Here is a 21,202-nt window from a genome sequence, read left to right as displayed (position 1 = left end):
AATTTTGCTTTTTTAAAAAATCCTTTTTTTTTCCCCTCCAAAAGACCTCAACTTTAGAACTTTTTTTTTTTTTACTCCAAATCATAGCTCAAAAGGATGAAATAAACACTTTACATACTTGGTTTTGCTAGCTGAAACACATCTGATAATCATTTGCTTTGCACTGAACAGCTAAGAAATGTGGTAAGGGAGGCGGCATGTTTCTAAACAAAGCCTTCTGCAAAAAGCAAGGCAGAATTGGGAATTTTGTTTCACATTGCTATTAGATAAAATCTGCTAGATGAATGATGTGTAAATTTTCTCTAAACACATTAATAACAGTCAACTTTTCCCTTTTAAAAATGCTATGCCAGGTAATTTTTACTTACAATCTGAAATAATTTCATAAGAGAGTTTAAAATGCCTTATAAATGAAAAAAAAAAAAAGCTAGTATCTCAGTAAAGGAATGTGAAGACAGTTCTGTATATTCAAATAGAGAAAAGCACTAAAGAGGAAAAGAACTATATGCTGAAAGTCAGCACACCTGAGGCAATGCTGGATGTAAATACTCCAAAGACTGTGCTAGAAATATGACAGGACAGGAGCACTGCTGTGCTGTTTGGTATGCTTCACCTAGCCAAAAACTATTTTAGCTATTCCAATAAGAACAGAATTCAAGTTCTCTGTGACTTCACTGATATGATGTTTTGACTTTCTTTAAATATTCATGGCAAACATGCATTGCTTAAATATTATTTTCACTGTAATTTAATAATAAAAATTTTAGGACTTAGTAAAGGTTATCACTCGAATCATTTTAAGCGTAGGATTTAGTTAAAACCTCAAGGAGGACATCAAGCAAAAATCAGATTCTTGATAGCATGATTTCCAACAACACAAATTCTGAGCAAGCACTCAGCTGCAAATATTCCTTTTTTTTTAATCTTTCAGACATTGAATAATTATTTTATAAATTACTTTCTCACCTTGCTCTTTCATTCTTTCCAAGCATATTATAACTCTGACAAAGAAGAGTATGCACATATGGTCCTAACCACAATACCATAAAACCCATTTTCAATCAAATCAAATCTAATACATCCAAGTACAACGAACCAGTGAAGTTCTGTACAATGGCTGGGATATAGTGCAGTGTTGTAGTTTGGTTTATTATTATGAGGCCATAGAGGATGCAATTCCAGTAAATAAAAAAGAACAAAAATATTATTCTGCTAATCCTATTACTGAATGAATACAGTAGCTTGCCCCCATTGAATATTTGCTACAGTCTACGTAAATAAGAACTACTCTAAATCTGAAACTCGGTTGAAACTGTAATCCCTGTCCTCTCTCAAAGTAATTCCACTGAAACAAATTAATTACAGAGAAATCAGATTGAAATATTTTGCATTTTCTAGTAGAACTCAGAAAAAAAAAAAGCCTCTTCATCTCTTTTCACATGTGCTGTAAAATTATTTCATTTTTCCTTGATATTTAGGACTGTAGTTAAGAAAACGGCATGCACAGATGGTCTGTTCACAAGAGTACCAACTCAATTCCCTCTGAGAATCTTTAAACAGATAACAAAAAAAATATATTTAGAAAAAACAGGAATTAAATACTGTTTAAATTTAAAGATCAAAATATATTAGTTACCTTTTTACTTCTTTGGCATCACTTGCAATGAAGAATCCTAAAGTACCTTCTTGAATCTTGACATGGTTTCCAGGATTGATTAGTATACTGCTCAGTGAAACAAGAACAAAAACAAAAAAATCGTAAATTTAAATTACTTTCAACTGAATGTTCCAAAATAGCTTTATTTGGTTCTGTTATAGGGGACCCACTAGTTAGAAAAGGCTGAAAGGAAATTTTAAGCCATTCTTCCTTGACATTTCCAATCAAGAACAGTTTCACATGCTTTTTACAAAAGCTTAAGTCTGAAATAGTCACATGCCTCTGCCTATAATCATGTCATTTAAGTGTTTGCATCTTGGTTTTTTATGGTTTTGCATTAAATATAGACTACACAAAATAATAAGGCCTCTTAGAAACATGATGTGCAAAGCTGAGCATTTCAGTTTTCTCATTCTGTCATGCAAAGGGGTGAAAAATTCATAATGTGGTGAAAAGGGAAGAACCAGCAACCACCGTTCAATAGGAATATGAAATATCATTTATGAAGCTAAACCTCTTGATGCAAATTTTTGCCAATTTCTAGTGAAATCAAATGTTAATGGGACCCCTATCTGGACATATAATATAATTGCTTAAAATAATAAATACACACATACACTCAAGGGGAATGGTACAAGACAACCAGTCACGATAGCTGAAAAAACGTAAAATGAATAGAAATTTTTTTAAAAACTGCTGTGCAGCCATGGAAGAACAAAAATAACCCGACCACACTGACAGAATAGCCTCAGCTAAATCTGATGAAGGAAATTATAAACTGCTATCAAAAAGTCAAGTACTCCATATCTCTCTGCAAAATATCTTTTTTATTTTCATAAGACTTTAACACTAGATTTTAGGTAATGTAATTGGCAAAGTACCAAGCTAACATAAATATACAGATAGAAACAGATGTTAATATATTCACCAGTAAGTTTTATTAATGTGTAATACAACTAAGCTTTTGACTTGGTAAAACTTAATAAAGCTTGTCAAAAGGTTTCTCTTTTTCGTCTTTTATTAAAGCTTAGCCTTTGTAAGCCAAACGTAGTAATGGCATACATATGCAAATTACAGTAAATAAAGACTATCAGCAATTTAAATGCTTGTGGATTTAGCAAAAATTTATTTTAGGGAAGTGTGTGTATATATATATTTATATATAAAAACAAATAAACCACATTTCTGAACAGATATACATTACTAAAATTTGAAGGACAAAAATCTTTCATGTTATTGTCAAGAGGGAAAACGGGTCTAAGGAGATCTCTTATTCAAGATGTTATTTGTTATTTACACTTTAGTAATAAATGAGTGCAACAAAAAAATATACCTGGAATTTTTATAATGAGCACATTGTTTTGTGTGATTACACATTCCCAGAAGGCCCTATGAAAATAATATGTAGGCTGCAAAGTAAAGTGCTCATGAGTTAAGAATTAGAAGGTTGGTGATGCAGCCATAATTCGGCCCCCATTATCTAGACATTGTGATACAGTTCTTAATTTAAGAGTGACAAAATACTTTTTTCTCACAATCTGGAACATCATTCAGTGGTGTTTTACTGCCATTACTCCAGGCATGACTTCATGTAGTTTATCTTTTTTTAAAATCAGCATCATATTTTTCTTACGTGTTTTTCTGCAGTGTTCATCACTACAGTATGCATAAGATTCACACATATATAATTTATTTTACAAGAAGAATGAAGATATAGTATTATCCCATTTTACAGATGAGAGATTAAATCACTATTAGGTACAGTAGTTATTGTTTTGGGATGCCTACAGGTCATTTTTGTAAGTATTTAGTATTGCATAGGTCCATATACACCTTCTAGAGACTTTTGCTGTAAGAATGCTCAGTATTTCCAAAAGCCCAGACTGGTTCCCAAAATAATAAACAATCAGAAGTCATCTGTAAAAGGTTTGGTTTAAATTATTAGCCCACTCTCACACAGATATTCTGTGGCAGAGGCTGAAACAGAAATTAAATCTCAAAGACAGCATTTACCCAGATATCTTTCTTTTTCCTTCATTCAGTTTCAAGCTTTGCAACAAAAAGGAAAGCAGAACTACAGAAAAAGGAAGTCATCACCACAGACAGCAGGTTCATCTCCATAGCACAGTTCAGTAGTATTGCAAAAAATGGAATGTGATGGTGTAAATAAAGCCTACATTATGCACACAGATAAGTGGGATGAATTAAAGTTGCACTGCTAAACTTCACATCTGGTACTTCTGTTGTTAGTGGACTGGGTTTAACAGCTGCATTTGCAACCAAAACATTTACCTAATGCAGTTTTAAAATACAATTTCACGGGTTTTAAAATGGAACAAAACAGGCAGGAAAAAACCCAAACAACCCCACAAAAATTTATTCATATGAAACCAGTCACTCAAGTCACAATCAGGTTGGAAAATTTAGATTCCCTATATAAACTTTTGTCACTTGAGCCTACCGAGCACTTACTAGCTGTTACAGAGATACCTTAACAGGGAGATGAGACACACACTCTACCAGCAAACTCACAGAAAAAAGTTGAGAATGGCCTATCTGAACCCTGAAAGCCCATATGAGCCTAGATAAGTCACTTCTCAGGAACTAGGAGAGAATGTTTCTGCCACTAACTCGACACAGTGTTTTTGATAAAACTTTCTATCATGTCTGTAACTGCATCTGTGTTTCAGTCTCCACCTTTTCTCTTCCCTGTCTGCTAATCCTTAATCTGCCTTTATACTGGGAATTTAGCTGTTAAACTCAAAAATCTTCCACAGATGCTAGTCTCATTTATTTCTACTATACTGTTCCTTCTAAAATAAGTGATTATGGTTGGGGGTTTGGTATTTTTCTTAGGTACAAATGGGTGCTGCTCTGTCAGAAAAATACTTATTGTGACCTTATTTAATTCTTTGTCCTTAATCATGGAAGTACTACAACTTTTCAGTGAAAATAGATGAACACATTTCTTTACACAGATGAACTTTTTTTTTTTTTTTTAATTCATTGCATTCTTGGAGATTGATAAACCATACCCAAACAGTAAAAAACCCAAACTCCACAAGCTGAGGTAACCACTAGACATGTAAATGTTCACTCCCCCTCACAGAACTTAAAATTTGACAAAACTGAGTAAATGAAGCAGTTCTTCTAAGAGGTAGTGAAGATAATCTTAAATCAGAAGTAACTGGCTTCATTTAGGATGTAATGGACTGTGAGCATGACTTTGTATCTCAAGCTTTTCTGAGACATGAAATCAATTCAGATGGGTCAGGGTATAGACTTTTATTTTTGTCAGATCTTATACTTCATTCACATATATTTATTTTCACAAATACAATGTATTTATAGCCACAAAATATAGATGTGATTGCGGATAATGCAGGATGATCCCAGCAGCAAAATCTGTTGGGAATAAAAATTAATTTGCCCCATCACTGCTATTGGCAAAGAGTTACAGGAAAGGCTCATAAAGCTTTGGGTTTATATACACACTGCTATTTAACCAGAGCAAAAATCATGAGCATTTTCTACTGAGTTTATATGGATTTATTAAATATGCTGCTTATTAAAGCAGCAATTGATTATTTCTTATGAGACCTGTAGTGTCATTAGCTAAAGTTATGCTTTGATAAGCACTCACCTTATAATATGTACAGGAAGGGAAATGTTTTGAATTAAAATAATAGAATACAGGAAACAAAGAGGACAGACAAAAATAAAACAGGCTTATGAGCATACCAAGAAGAATGCATTAATCAGTTATTTAGAGATGCAAGTATCTGTTCAAGCAGCTCATGAAAATATGCATATATATATATATATATATATACCCACAGTTGAGAAGATAAGTACATGGCAAAGTAAACTGGAGTTTTAAGAGAGAAAGCTTCAGCTAGTGTCTTATTTTTATGTATCTCCAAGGCTGGGGAGTTTTGCAGATATTGGAAGATGTAGAAAAAAGGGAAGAAAGGACAGAAACTCATTACATTTAAGAGCAATATATATATAGCTAATCCATATGCATTCTGTGTCATGCATTGGAAGAAATGCTGTTGAAAAATGGCATCCCTGATTTTTCCAAGTATATGTTTTTATCACAAGATATAATTTTTTTTTTTTTTTTTGCCTCCTAAATCAGCTCATGAAATCAAGCAAGGAATGCCACATACTTTAAAAGCTTCTAAGATCCTGATCAGCGTTTATAATTTTATAACAATTCTTGTTTAGGTTACCTCAGAAACTAATCAAGTAATAGTAAGTGCAAAAAACCTGCAGTCATAATTTCGTTAACAATTCCAGTTCCTCAGGACAAAGCTTTTCATGGCAGGGGTCACATGTCACTGCAAAAAAAATATTATCTTTTGACTTCCTTGCTTCTTCACACATGAACATGGCAATTACAGCCACACAAATTGAATATGTGTAAATTAATTATGATTTAATGTATTTAATGGGAATTTTATGTACTTCACCAGCATGAACTTAGGAGAGGCCAGTTCCATCACTCTATGATAATGCAACAATTTGTAAGCCACTTGTGGAACAGAATATGCAGTTTGGAAACCTCTGCTTTACACTTATCTCCCATTTAGCAAAGGTTAGCCCATTTGCTAAACAAGATTCACGTGGTGACTAGATGCAAGATTACGCATCTAAGAGAAATGAAAACGTCACAGGGCAAAAATGTAGAAATCACCCTCAAATTCAGTTGTACTCTCAAGAATTATAGAACGAATCAAAATTGTTTGGGTTGGAAGAGACCTTTAAAGATCATCTAATTCCAACCTTCCTGTCATGGTAAGGGATATTTTTCGCTATGACAGATTGCTCAAAACCCCATCCAACCTGACATTGAACACTTAAAGCTCAGGAAAGAATCAGGAACAGTAACATCTATGCAGTTGAAACTGAGTTCCCAGACTGACTGAAATATAAGCAGATGAAGCACAAATGGGAATTAGTGCATATCTGAGATGCACACTTTAAAAAAAAAAAGAAAAAAAAAGAAAGAAAAATTCAAATATGGTCAGAAAAATTCTAGATGAATGCTCAAGGATCTCTTTACATATTCATTGTTCAATGAAAAGTTAAGATAGGGCACGAGGACTTTTCCATATGTCAGCTGAGAACAGGTATCTGTTAGTAACTCTGACAGTGTGTTAATTTTGATCAATTTACTCACTTGTTGGATTATAACTTTCTGATGTTTTAATTATACATGCTACCTTCAGTAATATACAGATACATGTAAATACCTGTTCATCCATTCTTATGTACCTGCAACTAACCCAGAATATAAGCATTGCTCAATACTTTTTTGGGAGTGCACAGATGATTGGCTGCACAATACAATACTGTGACCTAGATAATAACACATTATGTCTTCCCTTAAAGCATTAAATGTGAGCTAAGCTTTTAATTACTAACTGTAGTTTTTCCATGTTTTGCTGAACCTAGAGATATTTAATGGAGAACCTGACAGTTGGAGGTTTGAACTAAAGAACAATTTGTGAACTGACACTTTGGGGCACGGCTAAATACCTCCAACTACTTATTTTTCACTGATTTATGTTGTTGGTTGATTTTCGTTTGTCTCGTGCTTTCAAACATCATATGTGCTGGACTCAAATTATGTTTCTTGGGTGGAAACAGCATTAGAAAATGGATGGCTGATATCTTTTCATGTTATTAGAATATGAAAAAACATTATTTTTAATAAATTTTCAGCATACAAAAATTTCAATAGAAGATGAAAAATATTTCCTGTAGCTTTCTATGATATTCAGCTATCTTCTATCTCAATCACATTGAAAAAACAACAAATTTAGAGTCTGGAACATTGTTCAGACTGTAAGTACTAAATTGGTATGTATTTATTGGTACACTACTTACTAAATGGCATGGCTCCACAATTTGCTTTGCACAGCTTGAAACTGAGTAGGCTTCCGTTACTGCTGAAGGTGTAAATGGGCATAACTTTGAACTCTTAATCTAGACACAGCATTTATAGAGTAGATGACTCTTGGATTTGTGTAATTGTCAGTCTTCTCTGAGAAAAAACGAGGGATCTTATTAAGATGGAAGACGTGCAGTAAAGGTTTTAAAACTGAACTGATAAAGGCACGTGGAGATGCCCAGCAAGTACAGCACAGAAAACAGGCAAGGGCAACAACATTTTAGCAGCGCTATATGAAGACTGAATACTGGAAGGCATAGATAAGCTCAATCAGTAGAGATGTACACTGGAGGAGTTCTTTTAGGAAATTTTCCTTGTCAGCAGCCTCAGTTATGTATTATTCTTGTTTGCTCTTACTTTCAGGATAACATTTTAGACAGCACTAAAGGTGACATTCACCTCATCTGTCTTACAATGGAAGCTGTTTTCAAGAACTGTCTCTCTTCCCTAGCATTCATGGACTAAGTCTGGATAACTAAAAGGAGTTAGACATTTAACATTTAGACTGATAAATTTAGGTGAGATTAATCCCATTATCAGTGACCAATTGAACAGTTTATCCCTGCATCAAGGAAACTTGTCTGATTCAGTAACACACTGGTTTTTTTTTCAGATTTATGGCTGGCCTTGTAACTGCCATCATCCCTGCCTAAAAAATAAAAGATCAAATGTTGAAATAAATGAAACACAAACAGAAAAATTTTGACTAAACAAATGACAAAATCTATTACAACTCCATTTGAAACCTTGTGGTAGATGTACTGTACCATTCCCCATGTCACCAAAACAGTAGCAATATCATCTAATAATCAGGAAGACATAATATTGTTTAAGTACTATCAATACATTACCTAAAACAAGACTACAGGGTATTACTGACTATAGCTACCACATTTTTAAGTAAAACCAGCTATTATTCTCAATTGTTTCATGCCATGCCCAGATGAAATGCACCACTATTACCATAATGGCCTTTTGAAATGTGTCACGTCATTCAAACAACTATAGAATCAGAATTACAAAATTAGTTTGAATTAATATTTTTTGTTTCAGGGTATGTTTTGAAGTGGAGTGTGAGGGTAGGTGCACAAATCCCACAGTGGGAGTTGCGTGCATACCAGCTTCACACTGATTGTAACTCGTAAGTACTGCTTCTTTCTTCTGGGCTCTATCGTTGACATTAATTTAGATCCATATTGCTCGACACAGAAAAATTCAGTTAAGACACTAAAAAGAATACAAGGCAAAAGACACAGTGCACATTACATGCTATCGTATATTAAAGCTTAATTACTACAAGCATATAAAAGGTTGCTCCCAGGAGTTAAGTTCTTTACAATAGCAACTACTAAGTCATGGTCTAAAGGATGCATATAAGGTATTTTATTGGGGCACAGTCCAAACTAGTTCAACAGTGCTGGTGAATTCAATACACTTTGAAACAATTAAATTATTTATTCTGGTTCCAGAAGTGTTTGATTATCAGTACAACGAAACAGCACAATATACTTTATTCTGGGAGCAAGCAACTTCACTTTGTACAACACTTCTTCATATTGCTCATCATGCCAGCGTTAACATGCCTTCACCACAAGATAATATATACTTAAAAGCAAGAAGCGAAGTAGAGGTGCAACAACTGCAGATCCTTGAGGATGCTAAGTGTTGCAGTAACTTCTCTGCAGTTGGATCATGTCAATAACGCCAAACTGACAGGAAGCCACCTCTCTTTTCATATATCTACTCAGAAACTACAGGAGAATATGACTAAAAATTAAATACATACAACACACGCAACAGAACAGACATGAAAAGTAAAGTTTGAAGAGTATGATGAAGAAGGAAATTGAAATGTCTGGACAATGAGAACGGGTCTCTACAGAGCACCACTGACAGACAGACTGCTATAAGCAATTAGAAAAACAAAGCTGGGAGAGGGAAGAGATGAGGAGCGGAGACGATATGGAAGAGCATGCCTTATTTACTTCATTCAAACCAATAGCAGCAAGATAGAATGTAAACTAGAGAGGGGCTCACAGCATGGTATTCCAAAAGAAAATGCAAAACATGCAATCCCAAAGAAAAACCAAAACTGAGAAACAAATACATTCACAGTAACATCTTCATAAATGAGCTTAATAAATGTCATTAAAATGAATGTGACATATAGTATAAACTATCCATGGCACTTTCACTGGAACAGTACAATACTTTTAATGAGTACTGTATTATGAACAACTGGGCTCAAAATGGCACCAGCAATGCTGAGTCAGGTATTTGGTTGTTAATGGAAGGTGAGACTACAAGAGGAGACGAACTACAGTATTGTAAGATGTGTTTTGAAGGAGACTCTGGGGAAAGAAGGACATTAATGAAGGTGTGAATATGGAGACAATATGGCAGCACAAGGGCTGGTAAAGACGAAATATACATCGTCACAATACAGTACAAATGAAAAAAGAGGAGGGGAGATGCTGACAGTAAAGTCTGCTTTTAAAATGCAACAATCTGATACACCCCAAGGGGGAAAAAAGTCTAAAAAACTTATACTGTTTTATTTTGTACTTCCTGCAAAGAAGTTAGTGCGTGAGTCACAAGAACCAATGGAGAGACAAAATGCTATTCTCTCTTCTCTTTGAAATTGGGGGCTCATATATAAATATACACACAGATATATATATATATATATACACACATAGACAGATGAATATATATAAATGTATATATGTGTGTGTATATACAGAGAAAGATAGACAAAGATGTTATCTTCCTGTGTTCTTGGCAAGGAATTAGTCCTGAAGTTAGAAGGAGTGGAGGTAGGATTGAGGTTGGAAGGAAAGGTAACGAAGAGGGCATACCGCTTTCGGCTTCTGCAAACGACAAGAAAAAAATTGCAAATCAAACACTTTGATAAGAAACCAATTGACACCAAAGCAAAAGCAAAAAAACCCTTCATTTAAAAGTCTTCAAGGCTCAAAGGTTTTTCTGCTGAGAATGAAAACAAATATATGGACAGACAAAGAGAAAATTTAACAAGAGGAGTAAACATGGGGTGCAGGAGGGAAGAATCCTGGTTAGGCTTTCCTTCTTGCTCACTCATGTGGAAAAAAGAAAAAAAAAAAAAAGGAAAAAAGAAGGCAAAAATATCTTGAAAAGGGATTTCAGATGAGGAGTATGAATGTCTGCATTTTGAACAGATTTTTTGCTATCTATTCAGCACGTTATGCTGGGACATTTTCAGGTTGATGTTCTCCATGTTCCTTTAGCATTTTTTCTACAGAAGAAACAAAACCTCTCCACAAATGAAGTAAGACCAACCATTTTTTAAGCTAAAGTATTTGGATTGCATCAGCGACACAAAAACTATAAGAAGTGCTTCCTGTTCTTAATAACAGATCATAATGTTCTCAGTTACTAATTTAGATATGAAGGAACAGCTAACTCTTATTGTGACCAGGAAGTACTAAAGTGCAGACCTTAGTAGCTGGTCAGAAAACCACTAAATTCAGTCATGTTTTGTAAACTCGGAGCTTTCTTTGATAACTGGGCAGTAGTTTAAACATTATTAAATATATAAATGTAAAGGTAAATAAAATTCTAATCATGGCTATTTTAATTAATTTTTAAGATATCTTGATGAGAAACTGTTGCCTAAAATAACAAACATACTATAGACACTCATTATTTGCAAACTTTTTTTGTATTGTATAGTTTGTATTCTATTTGTACAGTGTTTGCATTGTATTTCTACAGTTTGTATTTATTGTATTTATGACTATATTACCTATATTCAGGCTTGAAAACTTTTAAATTCTGCTTTTAAGCAATCTTGTAAAAATTGTAATTAACAATCTAATATTGTCAAAACTTGTTATCAAGGTGAGCTTACTGTTTTGTGTAGCTTTATTAGGAGTCAGGAAAAAAGGAGAAAAACTCCAAATGTATGCAGGAAGCTCAGCTACTGCTAACTTGTACATTAATACTAGATTGCATAGAGTTCTGATGATTTATAATTTCTATTGATCTCAAATTCCTTATAGCATAGTTAACAGAATTTGGCTGTAAATCATAAACCTTTAGAAAACAAGGATCTAGGAGACTTCCTGGAGGGAAAAAAAGTGCATAGGTAAATGAGTATTTATGCCATTCTACATGTAATGAAGATATTGACGAAGTCAACAACAATTCTGCCATTGACTTAAAATGGTACTAGGATTATCCTAAACAATGAGGTGAACATTTAGAGAGGCGATTAGGAAATCTAGAATGCCCCTACTTTACCACTTTTGCAAGCTGCACGCACTTCTGAATTCACTTTGCATTGCTTTAGTTCTGAGTGCAAAGTGACAAAGGCAGATGAAACTAATCTTAAAAGGTAACTCCCTGTGTAAGGAAAAATCAGATATCTAATTTACTTGTATAGATATTCTGATTATTAACAAAAAATAAACTGGTGGGAGTAAGATCCTTTCCTTTAGGCAGAAAGAATGCTTTGAAAATATCCTCTACTTCTGAAAATATTGGTCCTAAAGCTGTGTCAGATATGTCAGGAAATACCAGCTCTTAATAAAAGGGTGCCACCTAGATAATGTTCTGAATCTTTATTAATTATTCTTGCTCTAAATTGTAAACTATGTAAAACCTCTCAATAGTTTCACATAATGTGAATCTGAATTAATATAAATAAAACCAAAATAAATCAGCACATATCTACTGTTGGTCCCTGTCACAAAGAGTGAAAAAGGGTACCATAACTAGTTCCCCCTTCACCTTTATGAAGAATTACCAGTTCAGAACGTAAGATATGAAGTAGAATTAAATACTTCCAAAGTCAACATCAATAAACATAAATGGCAAATGACTAATTTATATTGTTCAAAGACAGCTTGCACTTGCAAACGATGTTACTCTAATTTTTATCCCAATTCCCGACCTTTTATTTGATAAGATGCAAGGAAGTGCAAGTATACCTAAGAAGTGAGAAACTGAAGTTTTATTCCATTACTTTTCTGCTTAGACTAAAAGGCTCCAGCTCAGAATACCGCAAATACATACTTAATGTATTTGGATTGAGGAGCACAGGAACAAGTAGAACAGTAAAGATATGTTCCAGATTGCTCTGTGATTTACCAAAGTGAATATAAAATTATCACTGGTTAATAAAGTCAAGAGATACTACTGTGCTACATATGTGTTCACAAAATGGAGCTGTTAACATCCCTTTGTTAGTACTGTTTCCTGAAATTTGTAGGCTTTTCTACCAAATCATTTAATTGTGAACTGTTACCTGCAAGGCTTTAAGTAAGAAGGAATATATGATTGTATCACATTGTGTTGATTTTTGTGGGATTCTCTGCATCACCTTGTGATTAAGAACTCAGTCCAACTCCCACAGAAGGTAGTGCAAAGAATTATGTGGAAGCCATGTTATTAACGAAAAAGACTACAATATTAGCACTTATGTAAGTAAATGACAGCTGAAGTAATGACAACCTAAAGTTGGGCAATAATTCTTAGCAGAACCAACAGAAACCAAATATTTTCTAATACTGGAAATACAAAATCTGGTATATAGTTCCACTGCTGTTACTATTGTATGTTTCTTTTTTCTAGAAGAGATTAAACTGTTCAGAGACAAAAGAATAATAGATCATTTACTTTACATTAGCTAATATGGAATGAGATCATTCAATGGAAAAGTATTTTAAGAGCCCATGGGAACTGGAAACATAAAAAATATCCCTGCTATTAATTTAAAAAAAATAATAATTCTTAATCAGCATAGTAAAAGTACATACACCACTTCGCATATCACTTTATAACACAGGAAGGAATCAAGGAAAAACAACCATAGGGCATGGAAATATTCTTATAAATAGTTGAACATTGCATTTTCCATGTTAAATGCCCCACATTTAATAAAGAAAAATGACAACGTATAATAATAAACATTAAAGTAAACTTTCAAAACCTCATAAATTGTGGCATGAGCTCAAATGACAGAACGGGTTTTCCTGTGAGGAGAAACAATTGACCTCAAGAGTTTTAGGTAATCAGCAAGCAAAATTAAGATGAACTAACATGTATCATTACAGATTTACATCAGTACAAAATATAATTTTTGACAGAGGAAAATAAAATTCATCTCAGAATCAGTACTGTCATATTTTTATTACGTGCCCCTCCACATGCTGCAGAACACACTTATAACATTTTTGTTATGTAAAGCACTCCTGGACAAGTTGCTAACATTGACTCCAGTCTTCACTCAGATTTTTACGAATTTCTGTACAAAAAAACCCACAAGAAACACTGTCTGGGAATCTATACTAATACTAATGATTATTTTTTCTTTTTGGTTGAGGAAGAGAGTCAGCCAGTTGGTAATTTCAAGGCTAAATTAATCTTTTCCAGTTTCATTATGTTATTCATATATGCAAGCTTTGTCAGAACAGATACCATATAAATACTGTTAATCCTATATTTCTATTTATCCAGTGTCGTACCTAAATTGGTTCTTCCAAACTCATTTAAATGAAATTATTATTTTGAGAATACACATAGCCATAATGAGTTTTGCTATCACATCTGTTTTTCACTTTTCCATTTTCAGTAAATAATATGGACGTCCAATTAAAACAGATAGACTATGAACAAAACCAGTTTTTGTTTAAGTAAAAATGAATTGCACTTCTGAAGATGGGACATATGTAGCACTGTCCCATCACCTTCTACAAAATGTTTTGACTCAAATTATTTCAAATTATTAGGAAAGAAGAATAGAGCAGAAATAAAAGCCTTTCAGTGCTATGTGAAATGGCATAATGTGATGGCATGCTAATCACATTCTGAAATGTTTCAAAAATATAAGAACGGCTATGTTCATCCTGAAAGAAATGCAGACAAAGTTCTTGACAGTGCATTCCAGAACTACAAAATTTGCAGACATTGGACATACCTGCTTTCTCGTTTTTCCGACTTGTATTCTATGGCTATCATTAAGAGCTTTAGTTTCGCAAACACCAGTCTGCAGGAAGAGAGGAGGCCAAAAGTCAGTCTTTTTTTACAACCAACATCACATATGGCTGCAGAGTGTGTATTTTCTTTGAGAACTTACACTAAGGTCTTTTCCCATGTTTTCAGTTAGGTATACACAGAACATATATTAAGATCTTTCTACTTTGAAGGTAATGAAAAAACACATATTTTCCTAAATTTATAAACTGACAAGTTGGGAACAGTAGCATAAGCACCAACACTATGTTACTAAGTCTACTTTAGCAATAATAACAAAGGTCATGATACATAACATAAAATTGCATTTGGCTATAGTTGTGGATGTCTTAAGGAAATGTTTAAAATCTTTGCTGGAATTCAGCCATATGTTGATTGAAGTGTGCATTCCTTAGAAAACACGTATGTACTGAACTGAGAGTACACTATTAGTAAGTCAATATTTGCCAACTACTGACACAGAGGAACAGCATGATGGGAGTAATTTCTGACCAATATATGGGAAAAATATTCTGATACTGTAATAAATATTTTTTCCCGTTGTAAAAGTCTGTACAAGTGGCTATTTATTAAAACAACTCCAGGGTGATACTCAGACTTGCAGAACTGTGAGTTAGCACAACACAATTTGCCTCAAGCTAACAGGCTCTCTGAGAATAAACAAATAAACCAACCAATTTTTTTAAAAAAACTAGAAACAATTTTCCAATTTTGTCATTGAAGTGTATGCAAATTCAATGCTACTTCCTTCCTGTTCTATTAATTTTTTACAAACTATACTATGACTCACCCTTCAATTAGATGGCTGCCTTTTTCTGTATCGCACACTAACTTCTCCAGTTAGTGAAAATGAAACTTCCTTCATTATTATTCATATTTTTGCATATATATCAAGAATATTTATTTTCTTTAAGCAAATCTACCCAATATTCTGTATATTTTGCATCACTCACATACTTAGCAGAAAACAAGAAACTGACTGCTGAACTGACAATATTTCATTTCTATAATAAGTTTCAGACATCACTGTGAACCATTAATTTCTGCTATTTCTTCAGGCTAAGAGAATAATTACTGATAACCATGGATATATAGAGGTTCTGACAATGCTGAGGCAATATGCTGTGTATCACAAAGATATACACAATAGAATCTACTTCGCACTGTTTAAGTTTTGCAATGTAATACCTGAGTATATTTTTTTCTTCAAAAAAATTCCTTTAAAAAGGTTGTGAAAGTACCTCTCTTATCTCCTTGTTTGGGGAGGCAGGGGATATCTCAGTATTGGGAAATAACACAAAGGGCAGACAGGGGCGAGATTAATTTAACTTTTTATTCAAAATCAATTAAAACTCAGTCTATCCCCAAAACTCCAGACACTGCCAGAAACAGGCACACAAAATCCTGACAGCTACGGAGTTCTTGATTAGCCTATCACCTCCCACAATATTAACAGGTTAATGAAGCCTATGAGCTAAAAAAAAAAAAAAGAAATTCTAACATATTAACACTATAGTATGCTATATGTTGTATTAAGACTATTACATATCTGTTTTAAAAAAGATTATATAATAAAATACAAGTTTATGAGCCATGAATGTCAAGAATTCCAAATCTACTTTTTTATTTTGACCATCTACATTCCTTTAGGAAACACACTTAAATTCTCTTCATTGGTTTCCCAGTATTTGATAAGCTATCTACATATAGCTTACAAAAAAAGAAAAAAAACCACAAAAACAAGCTCAACAAAAAGAGATAAGCACAATGATACCCTAATATTTGTCATCAGTATCTCATTCTTACCTATAGATTTACTAAAAATATTTAAGTGGTAAAATAAATAAGTTTACATGCACTTGGCCATGCTGTTAAACATTAGGATTAATAAAACTCACTGTATGGTGCAAATGCAGTTTGATATGATTAAAATGAGAAACAAGGATTTTATACCTGCTTTTTTTCCCCAGATACATAAAGAACCTTGTAATAAGAAGTTAGAACACTTTTTATCTCAAATTATTATGTAGAAGTCCACAAAAATTGTGTATGAGGCACTAATTTCTATTTTATTTTCAACTGTCAGCATCATCTGCTTACTCCTGATGAACTCAGATAGTAATGAACAAAGGCTCTTAGGAATTTGAATCTGACTGCTTCTACCTTCTTCATAAATAGCTAGCAAGAGGCTGTGTTTTGGATTTAGGCTCAGGAGAAGCTGATAAGACCGATGTTTTGTTCTGCTGCCAAGGTCAGCAGACGAGCAAAGAGGCACAGCCGGTTGTTAGCTATTTATGAAGAAGAGGGAGAGAAAAGAAAAAAAAATTAACAGTTAACTTTAAGTTAACTTTAACCCACGACAAAAATCTACCGGAAGAAAATCTTTTCTTGTCAAACAAGTCTTCAATCGAAATTTTGTACACCATAAATAATTCAGGTTTTTTTTCCTCAGGGTCAGTTATAACATTTTTTGCTGAACTACTTTCAACAAAGGAATAGGTACTTTTCTTGGGAGAGAAAACATACTTTCAATCTACTTCTGTACCTTGGTTCAGCTGCAGTCAGCAAAAGTATTTTGTTATAGGATAAATCATATTGCTATTCACCTAATGAAAAATACATTGAAAATTATCATTCTTAATAAAAAAGCAGTACACTATAGTAGCCTCTTAAGCTGAGCAAATTACTTACAGTATCAGAATTCTTTCATAAATATATTATTTTTGTCATATTTTCAAACTATTTTTTATGCACATTGGCAACTGGTGCTTTCTTTGGTACTTGTTTGTACACTGTGTTCCTTAGGTGTTGGAAGTATGAGAATATCAGGTACTTTACTTTCATGGAGCATCAGTGTCTAAAACCACTGCAGTCAATGAGGTTTGCATGTTGGAAATGAAATTATGATAATACATATTTAATAATCCAAATATCCCTTTTAAAGATTTGTTAGTGTCAGGCTCAGCTAATTTCCAAACACATGAAACAGGCAAAAGCAGAGGTACCTTCTGCTTTCAATCTAAAGATGAGTTCTTCCAGATGCTGAGCACTCATGTATCGCTCAGGCAAGGTAAAAAAAAAATTTAAGCAAATACGCCAGTAGCAGAATTTCACAGAACTATTCAAAAATCTAAAAGTAAGCACTGATGTAAGTGGTTATCTGATCAAGTGTAAAATCATAAGTGTGTTAGCAAGATTTTCAGGGGTCTTGTTAAAATATTTGAGAAGTATTTTACAGGTGTCTTACCGTATCATTACATACACTTCTACTATTGTGTAAGAATTGCTGGACCTTTTTAAGTATGCTACACAAGAGCAGATGAAGAGAAAAGTAAAAGGAGGAATCAGAAAATAAGGATGTTAAGAAATGGAAAGCCACTGGTTGAAATCTGCGGCTTACGTAACACAGAAGGCACTGGTGGTGTTGCAATACAAGTTGCAACTCCTGTAGTTTGGCTACCAGTAGTGGAAAATTTGCCCGAGAAATGAGACTGCTTAACTACTACTACAGTAATTTGCACTTATAATGCTATTTATCTTACGTGACTGTTGACTTACTATTTACAACTCAGAAAGACAGCAAAAACTGAGCATTCTACAAACAGGTAAGAAACCTTAACAGGTCAGCTCAGAATTACAGAAGAATGAAAAAAATACAGCTGCGCCATGTGCATGTGTGATCATGCAGATGTTTCTGGATCTGTGATTGCTATGTATCTTACACTGATTCAGAGCAGAACTCCACTAAAATAATGTAATCATTAGCTTAATGAAAAGTGAACAATGCCAGTGAGGAGTTTAATTTACCAGACATGCTTTAGTTTAGTGGACAGTTCCATGTCAGATTAGTATTTTAACCATAATCTCAGTTGTGAAGAGATACAGAGATACTACATATTCAAGGTGTGTTTTCCAGTCTAATCCCATCTGACCAATAAAATGAAACACAAATTTTATATTTTGCATGTTATGAATCACTGGCTATAGAGCAATACTCATTGCCAGGTTCAGTGCATGAAAAACATTGTTCACACTTACTGCCAAAGCATTGAACAATGCACTTTTAAATTTCTTTAGTTAGAGTCAGGAACCAACAGATGTATCAGAGAGAGAGTTGAAACTGATGAGAAGTATTACATACAAAAAATGCCTAATGCACCTGCATGGTAACCCTTTAAATATACTTTAGTACTTCAAGTAAACATATCCCTGATGTATCTGAATACAACAAACAAGTTTTGTACTCTCTTCTTCTGCTTTGTTAAATCATGATACGAGGCTACTTTATCTTTGAAGGCTTATCACTGGAAGTATCTGGAAAAGGGTTCTTGTCACCCCAGTCTTTAAATGGTCTTCTGGTTGAAGTTTAAGTTAGATTAGCTGCCTGTCTCCAAACAGGGTGACAGATGGGGGGAAAAAAAATAAAAGGTTAAAAAAAAAAAAAGTAAACAGAAAAAAAAGGGAGGAAAATGTACAAAAGGGAAAAAGCTAAAAAAGAGGAAAGAGGAAAAAAATAAAGAAAAAGCTATCAAGCCCTTTCACGAGCAGAAGCTGAGCATTTGCTATAGGCCTTTTAAGCGCTTACTCCACAGACCTAACAAAATTTTTAGCAAAAAATCTCTCATAAATATCACTCACATATAGCTGTGGACAATCCCTTTTGTGTTTTCCTTAGGAGGCCAAGATCTCACAGGGTCATCCAAAGACCAAAAGGAAAACCCTTCTATTAAATTCTATGAGATTGAGCTGTAAACAATTAACATAATTTAAAATAATTTTAAAAACACACTGAAGTGGGGCAAGGTTTGTATAAATCAGTCAAAAAAAAAGTACACTTTAAATCTAGCACAGTGGAAAAATACTCTGAAGACTAGAACTCTACTAGGATAATGTGGAATTCATGGTAGCAGGAAAAATAGACATCCTGAGTAAGTACAGAATACCAAGTATACATTTTAATGCAAAAGCATATAGAGAATAAGGGTGAATCTTCATAAAGATCAGGCTCTTTTCTAGTGGGTTCATGAGTCATTAGATAAACAATATAATAGAGTGTGTAGAGAGTGACTTATGTCACTCATGATAATATGGCCTACATCACTCATAATGACATACACTTGTCTCTCAGTATACACGTAAATACACTCAGAACCACTTATTACAAATTAATTATTTGCACCAGTTCCAGTCAGTGGCTGCTGATAAGACCAACAGCAGGTGAGCAAATAAAAATTGCTGGTTCCAGTAATGGATACCACTACCATTTACTAGGATGGTAGTGAGAACGTGAGCTGAATATTTAACAGTTTTCGGCTGCTGACCTCTCAGTCTGTTATGAAAACACTGAATATAAGAAATGTCAATAGAGAACGCTACATTGATTTTTCTCTGTATTTCCCACATCAAATACTACCTTGGTTTAGGAGATGTCTCCTGATTTGAAATGTAATGGAAGTGCTATGAAGTGTTGTGGAACACATCCTACTCCAATAAAAACTTGGCTGAAGAGATTCCTAAATATTTGTCTTTCATTATTTTGTGTACTCTTATCCTGCTAAATAAAACTATAATTCCACTGTTCTTTCTGGCTCCCATTAAAGCTGTTGGGTTGGAATAAGAAAACTAAATAAGGATATTGTCACTGTAAGAGCTCTACTGAAGGTTTTAAGAACAGAGAAACCAAGCTTGCTTTATAAAAGTGGTCATTGTTGGTTCTCTAGGTATGAACAGGAAACATGGCTGCCACACATAAAGAGTTTTGAATTAATAAACCAAAATTTGTCCAGTAATTACTAATCCACTAATTATTGTGTGTATTGAGTGTAGTAAAATCCAGGTTATCCAAAACCATGATGTAAGCACTGGTAATGTGTCCTGGGTTAAGCTGAGACAGTTAACTTTCTTCATAATAGCTAGCAAAAGGATGTGTTTTGGATTTGCGCTCAGAAGAAAGCTGATTAAAAGTGATGTTTACAGTTGTTGCCAGGATACTCAAGGTCAGATACTTTCAGCTTCCCTGCTCCCTGCAGACAGGGGAGGCGGAGCTGGGAGGGAACACAGCCTCGGACACTAGCCTAGGATTTGATCTTAGGTTCAAACTGAAACTTAGAATATCCATTAATCTATTCCATAGCACACACGTCATGCCCAGTATATAGGTGAGCTCCAGAAGATTGTCCCTTTTTGTTCCAGGTCCCTTTGGCTTCCGGATCTCTCTTGGCTCCGGATCGTCTCGCTCCAGGTGGTCACACTCCCAAGGCCTTCCCCCCCACACCTCGGTCGGCTCTCGGTCTGGGACACTCAGACTGTTATCTCTGTTCCATGAGTGCGGTTTCAGGACTTTCCCTGCTCCGGGATCATTAGCCGGGAACAGGCTGAGCCTTGATCATCGGGTGGGGGGGCAGTATCACTGTGTATCACTCATTTGTATATTTGTATATAGTATTATTTTCAATATTATTGTAGTTTAGTTATTAAATTGTCCTTATCTCAACCCACGAGTCCTTTTTTTTCCCTCTTACCCCTTTAATTCTCTCCCCCATCCTTGGCGGGGGGGGGGGGGGGGGGGGGAT

The 21,202-nt window shown here is 34.2% G+C and overlaps 1 protein-coding gene across 1 annotated transcript in view; it reads right to left on the bottom strand.

The window, feature by feature from the left end:
- The window catches only part of KCNMA1 (potassium large conductance calcium-activated channel, subfamily M, alpha member 1), a gene marked incomplete at both ends in the record, with an annotated part of 119,421 nt that overhangs the window by 59,064 nt on the left and 39,155 nt on the right, over positions 1-21,202 (bottom strand). The window contains 3 exons of the mRNA XM_010082111.1: positions 1,637-1,723; positions 10,475-10,486; positions 14,575-14,643. Coding sequence (XP_010080413.1) covers positions 1,637-1,723; positions 10,475-10,486; positions 14,575-14,643 — 168 coding nt within the window. The remainder of the gene's footprint in view (positions 1-1,636; positions 1,724-10,474; positions 10,487-14,574; positions 14,644-21,202) is intronic.

The sequence above is a fragment of the Pterocles gutturalis genome, unplaced genomic scaffold (genome assembly GCF_000699245.1).
Source record: "Pterocles gutturalis isolate BGI_N339 unplaced genomic scaffold, ASM69924v1 scaffold14544, whole genome shotgun sequence".
NCBI lineage: Eukaryota > Metazoa > Chordata > Aves > Pterocliformes > Pteroclidae > Pterocles > Pterocles gutturalis.
Note: the sequence above shows the minus strand (reverse complement) of the source record. Positions and strands in the feature narration are given on the sequence as shown.